Raw genomic sequence first — 15,535 nt, forward strand, 5'->3', positions numbered from 1 at the left:
TTGCTGTTTATGAAATGTGAAAAAAATCACCAGGTGCCTGTATCAATATTACTTTATTTAAAATACCATAAAACGTAAGTAACTGAGCAGAAGGCTGCAATACAATAATGGAAGCATTTTCAGTTTAAACTGAGTATTTCTCATGACCAGCTTCACCTCCAAACCTGACTTGATATACCTGAAAACAAGGAGATTTAACACCACAATAGGGATGATATCAGCATCATGGCTGGATAAAATGTCCCTCGTTGGTGTCCCCTCCCACAACAACAATCTGGCATCCATCTACGGACAAAAGTGCCTTTGTGGGAGCTTTGGGACCCAGCACTGCATGACAAGTGACCCAGGAGAAGTGGCACTCACCTGTGCATCAGGAAACAGGCATACAGACTTCAACCCTGGCTCTGGACCCTGCCCTGGCCCAGAACTGGGTCCAGCCCCTCTCAGCCACAGCCCGGGAACCCCTGGGAAAAACTGTCTTGAGAAATCACCCAGGGACGGGAGAGCCTTTGCGGAAGTCTAGGTTTCCAGCAGAGAAGTTCCAGGACACTGATGGAGCAAAAAAGTACGAGTCTGGACACACTGGAGAAGGTAAGAGGAAGTCTGACTTGCCCTGCATCATCCTTCCCCCAAGACAGCACAGCTCAGGGCAAGAGAGATCTTTTGGTCCCAGGATTTCTCCCACAGCGAGAAGTAAGAGCAAGTGAGGGGGCACTCGAGTTCCCCCGCTATGTGGGCTGCTGCCAAAGAGTCTCACTTCTCTGGCCCCATGCAGAGTACTGAACTGTGAGCTGCGTGACTGGGGATGGGAAGAGCTGCGAGGGCAGCAGACAGCGCTCTCAGAGGGCATTTCAGGGAGGCAGATCCTACTCACCGCATCAAGAAGCCCATTTGTGAGCCACCCAGGAGAGCTCATCCACACATCTCTCCAAATGGCACCTGGCACCCCTAGTGTTCTGTGTGCCTCACCCGCACACTCGCCCACCCTGTGGCCAGCTCCCAATACATGCTCCCAACAGTGGCAGCAACAGTAAGCTTTGCCAGATGGCTAGTGAGCACACACAGAAAGCCAGCCCAAATCTGCAGACCAGAGAGAGACAAGAAACTTCAGCTTTAGAGCCACATTGGGGAAAAGAAAAGGAGGGCTATCAGCACCCAGGCCAGAGTGTTGTAGAATCAAGGAAGTTATACAGCCTTCAGACCTCTGTACAAGAAGAAACAACAAGCCTGCAGCAGGTGCATCCATAGACAGTCTGAGAAAGCCTCAGAATTCCTAGCAGGTCTGAGGGAAGGTACTTCTCTCACAAAGGCAGTCAGTAAAGACTGCAAGAAGGGACTGCTACCTTAAATGCAAAGAAACCAATGCAAAACTGTAAGGAAGATAAAAATCAACAAAGTATATCATCAAAAAGGATCACAACAAACTTCCAATAACTGATCCCAAAGACACGGAGATCAGCAATTTACCCAATAAAGAGTTCAAAAAGGCTGTTTTAGGGAAACTCAAGCAGCTACAAGAAAACACAGAAATAAAATTCAACAAAATCATGAAAACAATATACAAACAAAAACAGAAGTTTAACAGAGAGAGAGAAATCATGGAAAAGAATCAAACAGAAATTCTGCAGCTGAAATGAAAAATAAAATAGCATTAACATCAGAATGGATCAAGAAAAGGAAAAAAATCTGTGAGAAGACATAAAGTTTGAAATTAGTCAGAGGAGAACAAAAAAAGAATAAAAGAAAGAAATGGTATCCGGATAATTTGTACATTATTGGAGTTTCAGAGGGAGACAGATGGAAAAGGGGGCAGAAAGCTTATTTAAAGATATAATGGCTAAAAATCTCCCAATCTGGGGAGAGATTTAGACAGCCAAGTTCATGAAGCTCATAGGTCACCAAACAAATCAACTTAAAGAGATCATCCCTAAGACACATTATAATAAAACTGTTCAGAAATCAAAGATAAAGAATCTTAAAAGCCGCAAGAGAAAAGAAGCTTGCAAGTTACCAGGAAAGACTACCAGTGAATTTCTCAGCAGGCAAGGAGAGAGTAGAATGATATACTCCAAGTGCTGAAAGGAAAAAACTGCCAATCAAGAATACTCTACCTGGCAAAGTTATCCTTTAGAAATGAAGGAGAGAGAAAAACTTTCCCAGACAACAAAAGCTGAGAGAGTTCACCACCACTAAACCTGCCTTGTAAGAAATGCTGAGAGTTCAAGTTGAAATGAAAGGATGCTAATTAGTAACACGAAAACATACAACACACTGGTAAAGGTAAGCATATAGTCAAAAATCAGAATATTCTAATACTATAATATGATGATGGGTTACACTTAACTCTAGTATAAACGTTAAAGGACAAAGTATTAAAAAGAACTGGCTATAATATTTTTTAATGAATATACAATATAAAAAAGAGGTAAATTTAGACATCAAAAACAGAAAAGGGGTGAGCCAGCACTGAGAGCCTAGTGGTTGAAGTTCCCCACACTCCACTTCAGCAGCCTAGGTTCAGTTCCTGCGCGTGGAACCACACCACTCATCTGTCAGTGGCCATGCTGTGTCAGCGGCTCACATGGAAGAACCAGAAGGACTTATAACTAGACTATACAACTACGTACTGGGGCTTTGGGGAAGGGAAAAAAAGAAAGAGAGGACGATTAGCAACAGATGTTAGCTCAGGGTGAATCTTTCCCAGCAAGAAAAAAAAAAGAAAGAAAAGCAAAGGGGAGGAAATCAAAGGGCAGTTTTTGGATGTGATCAAAGTTAAGTAATTAGTGTAAAACACACTGTTATATCTACAAGATGTTTTATGTAAGCCTCATAGTAACCACAAAGCAAAAATCTACAGTAGATTCACAAAAGATAAAGAGAAAGGAATCAAAGCATATTATCATGGAAAATCATCAATTTACAAAGGAAGGCCACAAGAGATGAAGAAAGGAACAAGAAAAGTACAAAACAGCCAGAAAACAATAAGATGGCACTGGTATGTCCTTTACCTATAAATAATTACTCTAAATGTAACTGTATTAAATTCTCCAATCAAAAGGCTGAACGGATGAAAAAACAAGACAGAACTATATGAGCCTACAAGATGCAACCAGATAAGCCTACAAGAGGTTCATTGCAGCTTTAAGGACACACACAGACTCAAAATTAAAAGGATGGAAAAAGATATTCTATGCAAGTAGAAACCAAAAGAGAGCAGGGGTAGCTATACTTACATCAGACAAAATAGAGTTTAAGCCAAAAACTGGAACAAGAGAGAAAAGGTCATTATATAATGATAAATGAGTCAATTTATTGAGAAGATATAACAATCATAAATATTTAAGCACCCAACATTGGGGCACCGAAATATATTAAGCAAATATTAACAGATCTCAAGGGAGAAACAGACAAAAACACAATGTTTGTAGGGGCATTCAATACCTCATTGTCAACAATGCATAAATAATCCAGTCAGAAAATCAATATGGAAACATTGGAACTGAATTATACTTTAGACCAAATGGATCGAACAGACATATATATAACATTCCATTCAACAGAAGCAGAATACACATTCTTCTCAAGCAAATATAACATTCTAGAAATCAGTAACAGGAAGAAAGCTGGAAAATTCACAGATATGTGGAAATTACAGAACACACTCCCTAACAACCAGTCAAGAAGAAATCAAAGGGGAACCAAAAAATTATCTTGAAACAAAGGAAAACGGAAACATAACATACCAAAACTTACAGGATGCAGCAAAAGCACTTCTAACAGAGTAGTTTATAGCAATAAACACCTATCTTAAGAAAACGGAAAGATCTCAGATAAACAGCCTTACTTGACACCATGACACACTAGAAACAAAAGAACAAATCAAGCTCAAAGTTAGCAGAAGAAAGGAAATAAAGATCAGAGCAAAAATAAAAGAAATAGAGACCAGATAAACAACAGAAAAGATCAACGAAACTAAGAGCTGGTTTTTTGAAAAGAGAAACAAAATTGACAAACCTTTAGTTGGACTGAGAAAAAAGACAAAAAATTCAAAATCAGAAATGAAACAAAAGATATTACAACTGATAACACAGAAATACAAAGGATCACAAGAGACTACTATGAACAATTATACACCACAAAAATCAGACAACCTAGAAGAAACGGATAAATTCCTAGAAACACAATCTACCAAGAATGAATCACAAAGAAATAGAAAATCTGAACAGACCAATAATGAGTAAGGAGTTTGAATCTGTAATCAAAAACCTCCCAACAAAGTAAAGCCCAGGAGTACATGGTTTCCCTGGTAGATTCTACCCAACATTTACAGAAGAATTAATACCAATCCTTCTCAAACTCTTGCAAGAAATTGAAGACAGAACACTCCCAAACACATTTCATGAGGTCAGCATTACCCTGATAACAAAGAGAGATAAGGACACTAAAAGAAAACTATAGGCCAATATCCCTGATTAATATAGATGCAAAAATTCTCAACAAAATATTAATCAACTAAATTCACCAGCACATTAAAAGGATCATATACTATAATCAAGTTTGATTTATCCCTGGGATGCAAGGACGGTTCAACATACACAAATCAATAAATGTGACACACCACATTAAAAGAATAAAACATAAAAATCATATGATCATCTCAATAGATGCAGAAAAAGCATTTAACAAAATATAATATCCTTTGAGGATAAATATGCTCAACAAATTGGATACAGAAGAAACATACCTAAACATAATAAAAGCTATATATGACAAGCCCACAGCTAACACCATACTCAAAGGTAAAAGGTTGAAAGCCATCCCTCTGAGATCAGGAACAACACAAGGATGCCCACTCTCACCACTGCTATTCAACATAATACTGGAAGTCCTAGCCAGAGCCTCGAGACAAGAAAAATAAGTAAAAAGCATCCACATCAGAAAGGAAGAAGTAAAACTGCCTTTGTTTGCAAATGAAATGATCTAATATATACAAAATCCTAAAGACTCCACCAAAAAACTATTAGAAATAACCAATGAATTCAGTAAAGTTGCAGGATGCAAAATCAACATACAGAAATCAGGTGCGTTTCCATACACTAACAACAAAATATCTGAAAAAGATAAAACAATCTCACTCACAACAGCATGAAAAACAATAAAATATTTAGGAATAAATTTAACCAAAGAGGTGAAAGATTTAGACACTGAAAACTACAAGACTTCGATGAAAAACACTGAAGATGACACAAAAAATGAAAAGATATCCTGTCCTCCATGATTCAGAAAAATTAATATTGTCACAAGAAACACTTATCTTTAAATAAAAATTTTTAAATTTTTCCCTATGTCTTCATTATCACACTTTGCCATTCTGTTTAATACATTCCATCTTTAGCCTAAACAACTGGATAAATGACACACATGAAGCTACACATCGCATCCTGGCAAGCACGCAGCATAGACCAACAGATGTTAGCCGGAACACCTATCACACAAGCACTGCCAATGCTCTGTGAAACAGAGACTGTCGTACAACTCAATAGTTAATGTGCCAGCTATGAATCAATAGTATCTTCACAAAATTGAAATATACATTACATTGCAAACAGAAAAGTGCTAAATGTTTAAACGCTAAGTACCTAAATACTTTATTCACCACCACCTCTATTAACAACAACCCCAAAAAAGGGAGGTGAGGAAAGCACAGTGCTGCGGTCAAAGGAGAAGCACCAAAGGAGTTTTTACCTTCCGATTTTGATCATAAGCAGAGTCAATCCCCAAAATGCTGTTTACTTCTACATATGGATATTTCTTCTCCAGGACACTGACCACGTGTTCAACTTTCACTTTTTCTCCAGTTCTTACTTTGTTATATATCTGAAGAAAGAAAAACCAGGTAACCAACTACACTTTTAAATCTAGATTTCAGAGTGTTTACTATCAAAGATTTCTGAATGTAGAGGAAAACATGGCTATTTTTCTTAAAGGTCAAATGGGACAGATTAGCAATTCTCCCTTTTTCATATAACCTCCTTAAGACGTCTTCTTACATTAGAAACTACATATTCTTAAAATGACACAACCAGTTCACAGTCACACCAAGTCTCAAATGCAAAAATTGATTAGTTTTTTAAAAATCTGAATACTTACAAATAATCCTTGAAATAAGAACTTATGTGCATGATGTTCAAGGGGAAAAAGTTGCAAAACATGTATGGCATACTCCCTGTTTTTAAAAAACAGACATAAGTAGAGGAAGATGGGCACAGATGTTAGCTTAGGGCCAATCTTCCTCAGCAAAAATGTGAGGATTGGCAGCAGATGTTCACTCGGGGCTAATCTTCCTCAAGAAAAAAACAAACAACAAAACTGTCTGTACACATACAGCTAAACATCCAGAAGGTGTACAAGGCGACCTTTAAAGTGGCTCTATAGTGGTTACCTCTATGCAGCAGGATTAGGGAGGGGAGAGACGGAGAGATTCAAAATCAACATACTGTAATATTATTTGAATTTCTTTTTACAATAAACATACAATGAATTTTTTTTACTTTTGCGATTAAAAATAAAAAGAAATGAAAACTCATATTTATCTTTTCCTTCATACACATAGCTACCAGGGCGGGGGGGGGGGGGGGGGGCTTTAACAAGCAGACTTTAAAACACCATCCTCAGCCACTTCTTTTGAACTGATTGCATTCTGCATTCTCCACAGTCCTATTGCGAACTACCTTCACCATCACTTCGCAGAGAGATCACAGCAATGGCTCATCGACTGGCCACCCCTGCCACTGTCTTCACCCTTCATCACAACCATCTCCAAACGTGCATCAGATGGTGTTTTTCACTGGAGTTTAACACTTCAATCTGGACACCTGTTACCTAGCCTAATGGCCTCAATGAACAGGTGGGCCATTCTGCTCTCATAATATTCTGCTCAAGTCATACTAACAAGCTGGAATCACTACCTGATTTGCAGCCATTGTTCAGCTAACGCAGTTTTTCCTCCTACACTCAACTGAGACAACTTCGCACTCCACAAAACGCCCGTGGCCGTCCCTAGCAGAGTGAGGTGCTGGTGCTGCCATAGGCAGCCGGGCTTCCCACAGTGTTTGAGACCATCCGCGTGGAGGCTTCCCCCATTAGACTATAAGGCCTTGAAGGACAGAAGTGAAGTCTTCCTCTTCTTTGTATCGCTTGCAGCTAGTACCAGGCCTGGCAAATGGTGGGTCTTTAATAAATACTAGCCAATAAACAAATGAACGTTTTAACAATAAAAAAACTCCTCTGACTGAATCTCTAAATAATAAACATAACAAACATAATAAACAGAAGACTGACATGTTTACAAGTAAAAGTACTGAAAATCAACTGCTTCAAAGATGGTTTTTCAATAATTACCACTAATCTGTAAACAAAACAACTGATACTTACAAAATTTTTTATATTCAAAAATAAGGAAAAAAACAAGAAAACAAGAAGAGTTCTTTGTTTAAACTTGAGCAAGTATCTTAAAGACATATAAAAATCAGGGCATTTCAGAGTGTGCAGTTAAAATGGAAAAAACTTAGAATTTTATGACTTGAATATTAAACTGAATCTTTATCTAAACTATCATGATGGTCTTAAAGAGAAAAAAAAAAGCAAACATTTTTTAAACAAGTAGAGAACATCACATGTATCAAAAGGCATTAATCAGTGATTTGAAATCACCAAAAGGCAGAAGACAAAGATACATCATAAGGCTCCCAAGGAATCTGGTCTCAGCTAAAATCTCAGCAATCTATTACTAACAGTGGTGAATCAATAAAGTAAAGGCAACTCCTGAAATAGGAAACATATAAAGTTTGTGTGAATAATTTATCTTACTCTTTATAGAAATATAGAATCTCCCTACCACATATTATTTCTCAGAATAAGTTAGATTAAAAAAATTATTTGGCATTTGCAATGAAAACATACATGTATCAGAGTTTGGAAGGCATGATAATCATCCGCTTCTTGGGCAACATAATTATGCGCTCTCAGAACAGCCACTCCAGCATCCTGCATCCCATCAATGTCTTCAGAGTCATTAACCACAAAGATTAAACCAAGCCTGGAGAAGAGAAGGAAGGGCAGAAAGAAGAAAAGGAAACTTATCGCTTTTGTTCAATAGTTAAAATGCAACCAGTTAAAAGGAATGGCATCCTCGTACTCCCACAAATACTGCAGCTAATAGAGGAAAATGATCCTCTATTGAAAAACACAGTTCACATCATACTCCAACACGACAGGCAAAGGCATCAATCACTTCCAGAACAGAAAAGCCGTGTCCCAAAGGTGGCATAGACTTTTCAACTGTTAAAGCAAGCTGTTTCCACCTCATGAAATGAGGCTTTTACTGACATAAAGAGCATTGCTATGGGTTTAGATGGAGATTGTGTTCTGTTTTTAAACAAAAATTAGGAGAAGTGAAAATTTTCAGAATGTGAAAACATACGGAAAGAGGGGATTTTGAGATTTAACATAAGCAATATGAGAATCATACGTAAGTGGAAAGCATAAAAATATTTACTATTGTTCTTCAGCAAAAAGCTACAACCAAGGTTAAAGTTTATTACATTTTAAAATTTAAAATAAAAGAACTAATCACAAAGAGATACCATCACACATCTACAGACTAGCAAGAAAAACCCTTGCACTGGCCAATATAGACGCCACTAGCCTCCATATTGGAGCAAAAGCAATTCAATGGAGAAAAGGTAGTCTTTTGAACAAATGATGCTGCAACAACTGGACATCCATATGCAAAATGATGAATCTAAAGATCTTATACCCTTCACAAAAATTAACTCAAAATGGATCATAAACATAAACGTAAAACACAAAACTACAAACTTCCTAGAAAATAACATAGGAGAAAATTTAGGTGATCTTGGGTTTGGCAATGACTTATTTGATCTAATACCGAAAGTACAACTCATGACAAGAAGGACTGATAAGCTAGACTTCAGTAAAATTAAGAACTTCTGCTCTGTGAAAGAAACTGTTAAGAGAATGAAGACAAGCCAAAGACTGGCAGAAAATTTGTGTGAACACATATCTGATAAAGGACTGATATCCAAAATATACAAAGAACTCCTAAAACTCAACAATAAAAAAAAAATAGCTAAAAATGGGCAAAAGATCTGAAAAGGTACTTCACCAAACAAGACAATCCAGTTAGCAAATAGTATATAAAAAGATGCTCAACATCACATGACATTAGGAAATTTCAAATTAAAGCCACAAAGATACCACTACATACCTATTAGAATGGCTAAAATCCACAACAGCAACACCACCAAATTCTGGAGTGGATGTGGAACAATAGGAACGCTCATTCATTGCTGGTGAGAATGCAAAATAGTACAACCACTTTGGAAGAAGTGTGGCAGTTTCTTACAAAACTAAACATACTTTTACCATAAGATAAAGAAATCACACTCCTTGGTATTTGCCCAAATGAGCTGAAAATTTATATCCATACAAAAATCTGCACACAAATGTTTACAGCAGCTTTATTCATAATTTCCAAACTTGGAAGGAACCAAGATGTTTGTCAACAAGGCGAATGGAAAAAAAGGACTATGGTACATCCATATAGTAGAACATTATTCAATGATAAAAAGAAATGAGCTATCAAGCCACAGAAAGACATGGCAAACCTTAAAAGCATACTGCTAAGTGAAAATCCAATCGGAAAAAAGGCCATAAGTCTGATTCTGGAAAAGGCAAAACTATGGAGATAGTACAAAGATCAGTGGTCACCAGGGGCTGGGAGGGTGGGGTGGAGGGACAGATAAGGCTGAGCACGGGGAACATTCAGGGCAGTAAAACTAATCTGTACCATACTGTAATGGTAGAAATATGTCATTACACGTCTGTCAAAACCCAAAGAATGTACAATGCAAAACAATGAACCCTAATGTAAATCATGGACATTAGTTAATAATAATGCATCAATACCAGTTAAACAGTCAATATTGCTCTAAAAAATACAAAGTCTATTAATTAAAATTTTAAAAGGTATAGCCTAAAAATAGAAGAAGAAAATATACACATATACATCATGCTCTTGGGAGGCATGTGTAAAATATCTGTACACATGGATGGGGGTGGCAAGAGGGTTTGTTTTTAGATGAAAATTGTCTTTGTTTTTTAAAATCCCACTTATGATAGAAATCATGAGTAGACTTAAGACAGAAATGACCTAAATATTATTCTTACAAAAAAGGGGGGGCTAGAACCTGATTATCTCCTCACAAAGTAATACCCCTTCCCAAGTTTCCAATTTCTGGAAAGGGCATCAGAGTTTTTCTAATAGCTAAGCCCCAAATTCCGACTTCTCTTGTTCCCCCCAGGCCCAGTCCCCCAGCAAGTACCACTAGGGAGTCTCTCAGATTTATCCTCTCCTCTCCTTGGCCCAAAACCTTGGCGTAGCACATGAACCGCAACCAAGAGTGAAACAACAGCCAGCCCGCCTTGGGTCTCTCCAAACTGTTCACAGCACGCCTCTCTCTTGCCTGTGAGTTAAGCGCCTTCTTCTCACCTGTCTTTGCAATCTGAAGACCACGCTTCCTTTTTGTGTCCGTCAACGCAACTCAGTAAATATGTCATCAGTGCCCACTGTGTACCATGAGCCAACTCCTTCTGTGTTCTTATATTTCTCTTTTAATTGAAACATAGCTCTGGCAGTAATCCAGTAGTTTATTCCTCCATCTAACCAGGTGGTATTCACACTTTACATGAAAAATTTCATTAAACTCAAAATCTCTGCTTTACCACCAAGGAAAACCCTCTATTCTCTTCAAAGCCTATCTGAAATTCAACTTTCCCATGAAACCTTTGTCTTTCCCAAATATCTCAGTCTATAATCTTTTGTTTCTCTGAAATTCTAAAGCAATTAAAACTAGTAGGCCATAACCTAGCACTTAAACATACACCTTCTTAAAGTGTCTGAAAGTATGCAGAGTATTTTTTTCCAAGAAGATAGGAATGTGGCTCATATACCATTCACAGCATTTAGCTCAGCACTAGGTAGAGAATACACAACAACATTTGTTAGTTACAGACTTCTTTTCTTCTTTATTTTCATGTTTTCTAAGAAATTTTGTCAACATGTAAAATTATCAGATATTATTCAGAATGTAAGTGAGAATATCTTAACAACTATATATAAAACCTTAAAACATTGTTCTTAAAAGGCACAGTGGAAACCCAGCCGTTCAAGTACCCTGTTGGTAGATTTGGCAACGCAAGTGAAATAAACTGTCTGTTTGCATCTAAAAAAAAGGTATGTATAGGGCCAGCACAGTGGCGCAGCAGTTAAGTTTGAGCATTCTGCTTTGGCAGCCCAGGGTTCGCCAGTTCGGATCCCGGGTGCAGACCTGCGCACTGCTTGTCAAGCCATGCTGTAGCAGGCGTCCACATATAAAGTAGAGGAAGACGGGCATGGATGTTAGCTCAGGGCCAGTCTTCCTCAGCAAAAAGAGGAGGATTGGCAGCAGATGTTAGCTCAGGGCTAATCTTCCTCAAAAAAAAAAAAAGGTGTGTATATATTTAGTCCTTGACAGACAAACAAAGTTGTTGGCAAAGCTCTTTATCTCTGCTGAAAGTGGAAAAGACTTTGTGATGTGGATACTCCCCTAGGAAAATTCCCTCTCACTGAGAAGCATGTTGAGACCACAAACTATTTTTACACATGCTATTTATTAATAATTCAATGGTAGTAAGCCTATTTTCATTGAGAATCAAATTCTCTGTCCCAAAAGATACCAGGTTCATACTGAGCAAAAGATAAAACCAACATTCATGATCCCCACTGTTAATTCTTCTATAATTCAGTAGCACTAGCCTTGCATTTAAGAATGACAAACCAAACCTCAGCTAAATCAGATACATCATCAAATCAATCCAACTGTTACCTTAGTGGTATATGATTACTGAGGAACATCTCAGCTGTGTTCATCAACTCCGCTGTGGTCTCATGAGCAGGATCAACTATGAAAACCTAGGGGGAAAAGGAAAGGAACACAGGAAATGACATTTATTCAAATGGCTCTGGGCCAGTAAAAATGTCCTTAGTCTTTATACTTCATGGCAATCTTTTTCCAGCTACTGCTGAACCAGATAGAGGAGGAATTATACAAACAGCAGCCACCCCCCTTTATGTGCAAAGGACGTGGCACTGAAAGGCGAAGTTATCTTCTCATGGTCTTATTCTGATGACAAGGGAATTACACACTCCAGATTGCTAATACCTATGCTTTTACTACATCTAACAAAATCCAAGTTTTATTAACTCTCTCACCTTCGAAAATGGAGATCAGCTTCTGTGTATTCATGTCTAAGGATCTCTAAACTAAGAATTCATTTAGAACCCCTTTTTAGAGCACAGTCATAGCTGCAGTGTATCGCACGCTCATGATGTGCTTAGAGCAGTTTCAGGAGTGAGGAGGCAGAGAGGAGAGCTCTCCCTGCGTGCTCTGAGGGGGCCGACCTGCCCTCTCTCTCTAGGAGCTCTGTGAGGGAAGAAATGAGAGGGAAAGAAGACCAACTAAGACTGCTCTTCCTCTCTCTCCAGAGCTGGGAAATAAAGAACAACCAGAGGGGCCGGCCCGGTGGTACAGCAGTTAAGTGCACATGTTCCACTTCGGCAGCCCGGGGTTCGCCAGTTCGGATCCCGGATGCGGACATGGCATCACTTGGCACACCATGCTGTGGTAGGCGTCTCATGTATAAAGTAGAGGAAGATGGGCACGGATGTGAGCTCAGGGCCAGTCTTCCTCAGCAAAAAGAGGAGGATTGGCAGCAGTTAGCTCAGGGCTAATCTTCCTCAAAAAAAAAAAAAAAGAGAACAACAAGAGGGAGAGGAGAACAAGTAGGAGCTAATGGAAAGACTTATTTAAGGGAATAAACTGAACTATTAAATTTTAGGGCTTAAGATATTCAAGAAAAACAGCAGCAACGTATTCATCTTCTGAGTGAAAAGGAGAACTATCTTAAAACTAACACAACAGAGTCTAAACCTCCAGGTTAAGAGTGAGGAGCATTTCCTCATCCATTGACATCTCACAGCCCTACAAATGATCGATACTATCAAAACCCTTTCAGTTTGAATTCGGGACTAGAAAAAGAGCCTATTTCATGGTGGTAATGGCGGGGAGAAGCAGCTAGCAAAGGAGAGATATGAACATTCTAGATATGACAAAAAGGTAGGGAAGAAGGCAAGGGAGAAAGAGTTCACAGCCAGACACAAGGAGTCTTACTTACCATGTTATGCAAGTTCTTCCTGATCTGCCGGATCACACCAGGAAAGGTGGGTCGAAGCAACTCCTGTAGACTAGAAGGCCATGAATTATACCTGCTGTCAACCTCCAGGTTGTTGATCCACTAAGAAAAAATAACACAACATGGGGCATACACTTCAGTCACCATTAAGGAAATCTGCAGAAACAACAATAAGGCTTTAAATTTTTTAAAGAAGAATCACATAGGAAAAGGCCATTTTTAAAAATCTAAAGATCAAATAGAAAAATAAGGGACTAAAACACAAGTCACAGAATAGAAGATATTTGCAACCTACAAAACAAAGGACTAGTGTCAAGAATATGTATAGCAATCTAACATATCAATAAAAAAAGACAAGCAACATATGAGAAACAGAAATGAGTCACGAATATGAATAAGAAATTTACAGAAGAAATTCAAGCAGGCAATTAACACAAGGAAAGATGTACACCTTCACTAGCAATCTGAGAAATATAAACTAAACCCACAATGAAATTTCACACTCATTAAACAAAAAAATCTTAAAAGTGTGTCAATATCCAAGAAGAGGCAAAGATATAGAGCACTGGGAACTCTCACCCAATGCGGGTGTCCGGAACAGTCACTTTAGAGAAGACGACCAAATAAAGTTGAAGACTTTACTACTACCTACCAATGAGTACTCCAGTTCTAGACATCTACCCCATACGAATTCTCATATGTATGCACATTGACAGAGGTACAGAAAGAGCCATTACAGCACCGCTTACAGCAGCAAAAACTCAGAAAGAACTTAATGTCCATAAAGAGAGCAATGGATAAACAAACACTGTGTACCATTCATACAAAAAGGGCAGAGTAAGAAAGTGTGTGTATACTACCTTGCTCGTGTAAACACAGAGCCTTTCTGGAAGGATACACAAGTAACTGATAATGCCTGTGGCTTCTGGGGAGAAACAATGGACAGCTGGGTGATGAGACTTTTCAATATATCCCCTTTGTATGTCTTAAATTTTAAACTGTGAATGTATGAAAGATTTTTTAAAAGAAAGTAAAATATAAACATGATCTGATAAACTAGATCTATATGTATCAACCTATGCAAGTCTTGAAAAAAATAAAGCAAATTGATGAAGGATACTGATATGGCATTTTTCAGATTTTTAAAACATCCAATTGGAAATAAAATGATAAAATAAGGGACAGGAGGAATGCACAACTTCAGAAGAGGAATTATCTGCTGGGAGGAGGGGGTGGAACTGGGAAGAGATATAAGGAGGGCTTTGATCGAAACATTTTTTTCTTCCAAGAAAACAATAGATCTGACACAAAATGATTAAATGTTAACATTTAGTAAGTACAGTGATGGGTCATACGGTTGTTAATTATGTTAATCTCTTTACTCTTTGCAATTAAAAACATTTTTAACAGAAAAACAAATGACATAACAGTATTCATCAAAATAACAATTATATCACCAAGTGAGAACTCAAGTAAGGATCATCTACATTCTACATTATTTCTTTAAAAAAAATTTCCCTCAAAAACAATACATAAAATGAACAAATGAGTCTACATCAAACTAAAAAACTTCTGCACAGCAAAGGAAACCATCAACAAAATGAAAAGACAACCTAACAACTGGGAGAAGATATTTGCAAACCATATATCTGATAATTGGTTAATATCCAAAATATATAAAAAACTCATACATCTCAACAACAACAAAACTAACAACCCAATTAAAAAATGGGCAAAAGATCTGAACAGACGTTTCTCCAAAGAATATATACAGATGGCCAACAGGCACATGAAAAGATGTTTAACATCACTAACTATCAGGGAAATGTAAATCAAAACTACAGTGATATATCACCTCACAGCTGTCAGAATTAACAAGACAGGAAACAACAAGTGTTGGAGAGGAGGAGGAGAGAAGGGAACTCTCGTTCACTGCTGGGGGGAGTGCAAACTAGTGCAGTCACTATGGAAAACAGTATGGAGATTCCTCAGAAAATTAAGAATAGATCTACCATATGATCCAGTACTGCTGGGTATTTATGCAAAGAACATGAAAACACGAATACATAAAGATACATGCACCGCTATGTTAATCGCAGCATTATTCACAATAGCCAAGATCTGGAAGCAACCTAGGTGCCCATCAAGGGACGAACGGATAAAGAAGATGTGGTATATATACATAACGGAAAACTACTCAGGCATAAGAAATGATGAAATA

The 15,535-nt window shown here is 37.9% G+C and overlaps 1 protein-coding gene across 2 annotated transcripts in view; it reads right to left on the bottom strand.

Annotated features, from left to right (window-relative positions):
- UGGT1 (UDP-glucose glycoprotein glucosyltransferase 1) overlaps nucleotides 1-15,535 on the bottom strand; it is a 114,529-nt gene that overhangs the window by 61,281 nt on the left and 37,713 nt on the right. For both annotated transcript variants that reach the window (XM_046658060.1, XM_046658059.1), the window contains exons 14-17: nucleotides 13,297-13,416; nucleotides 11,949-12,034; nucleotides 7,963-8,098; nucleotides 5,746-5,877 (exon numbers count right to left, since the gene is read on the bottom strand). In XM_046658060.1, the coding sequence (XP_046514016.1) occupies nucleotides 5,746-5,877; nucleotides 7,963-8,098; nucleotides 11,949-12,034; nucleotides 13,297-13,416 (474 nt within the window). The remainder of the gene's footprint in view (nucleotides 1-5,745; nucleotides 5,878-7,962; nucleotides 8,099-11,948; nucleotides 12,035-13,296; nucleotides 13,417-15,535) is intronic.

Source organism: Equus quagga, chromosome 4 (genome assembly GCF_021613505.1).
Source record: "Equus quagga isolate Etosha38 chromosome 4, UCLA_HA_Equagga_1.0, whole genome shotgun sequence".
Classification (NCBI taxonomy): Eukaryota; Metazoa; Chordata; class Mammalia; order Perissodactyla; family Equidae; genus Equus; species Equus quagga.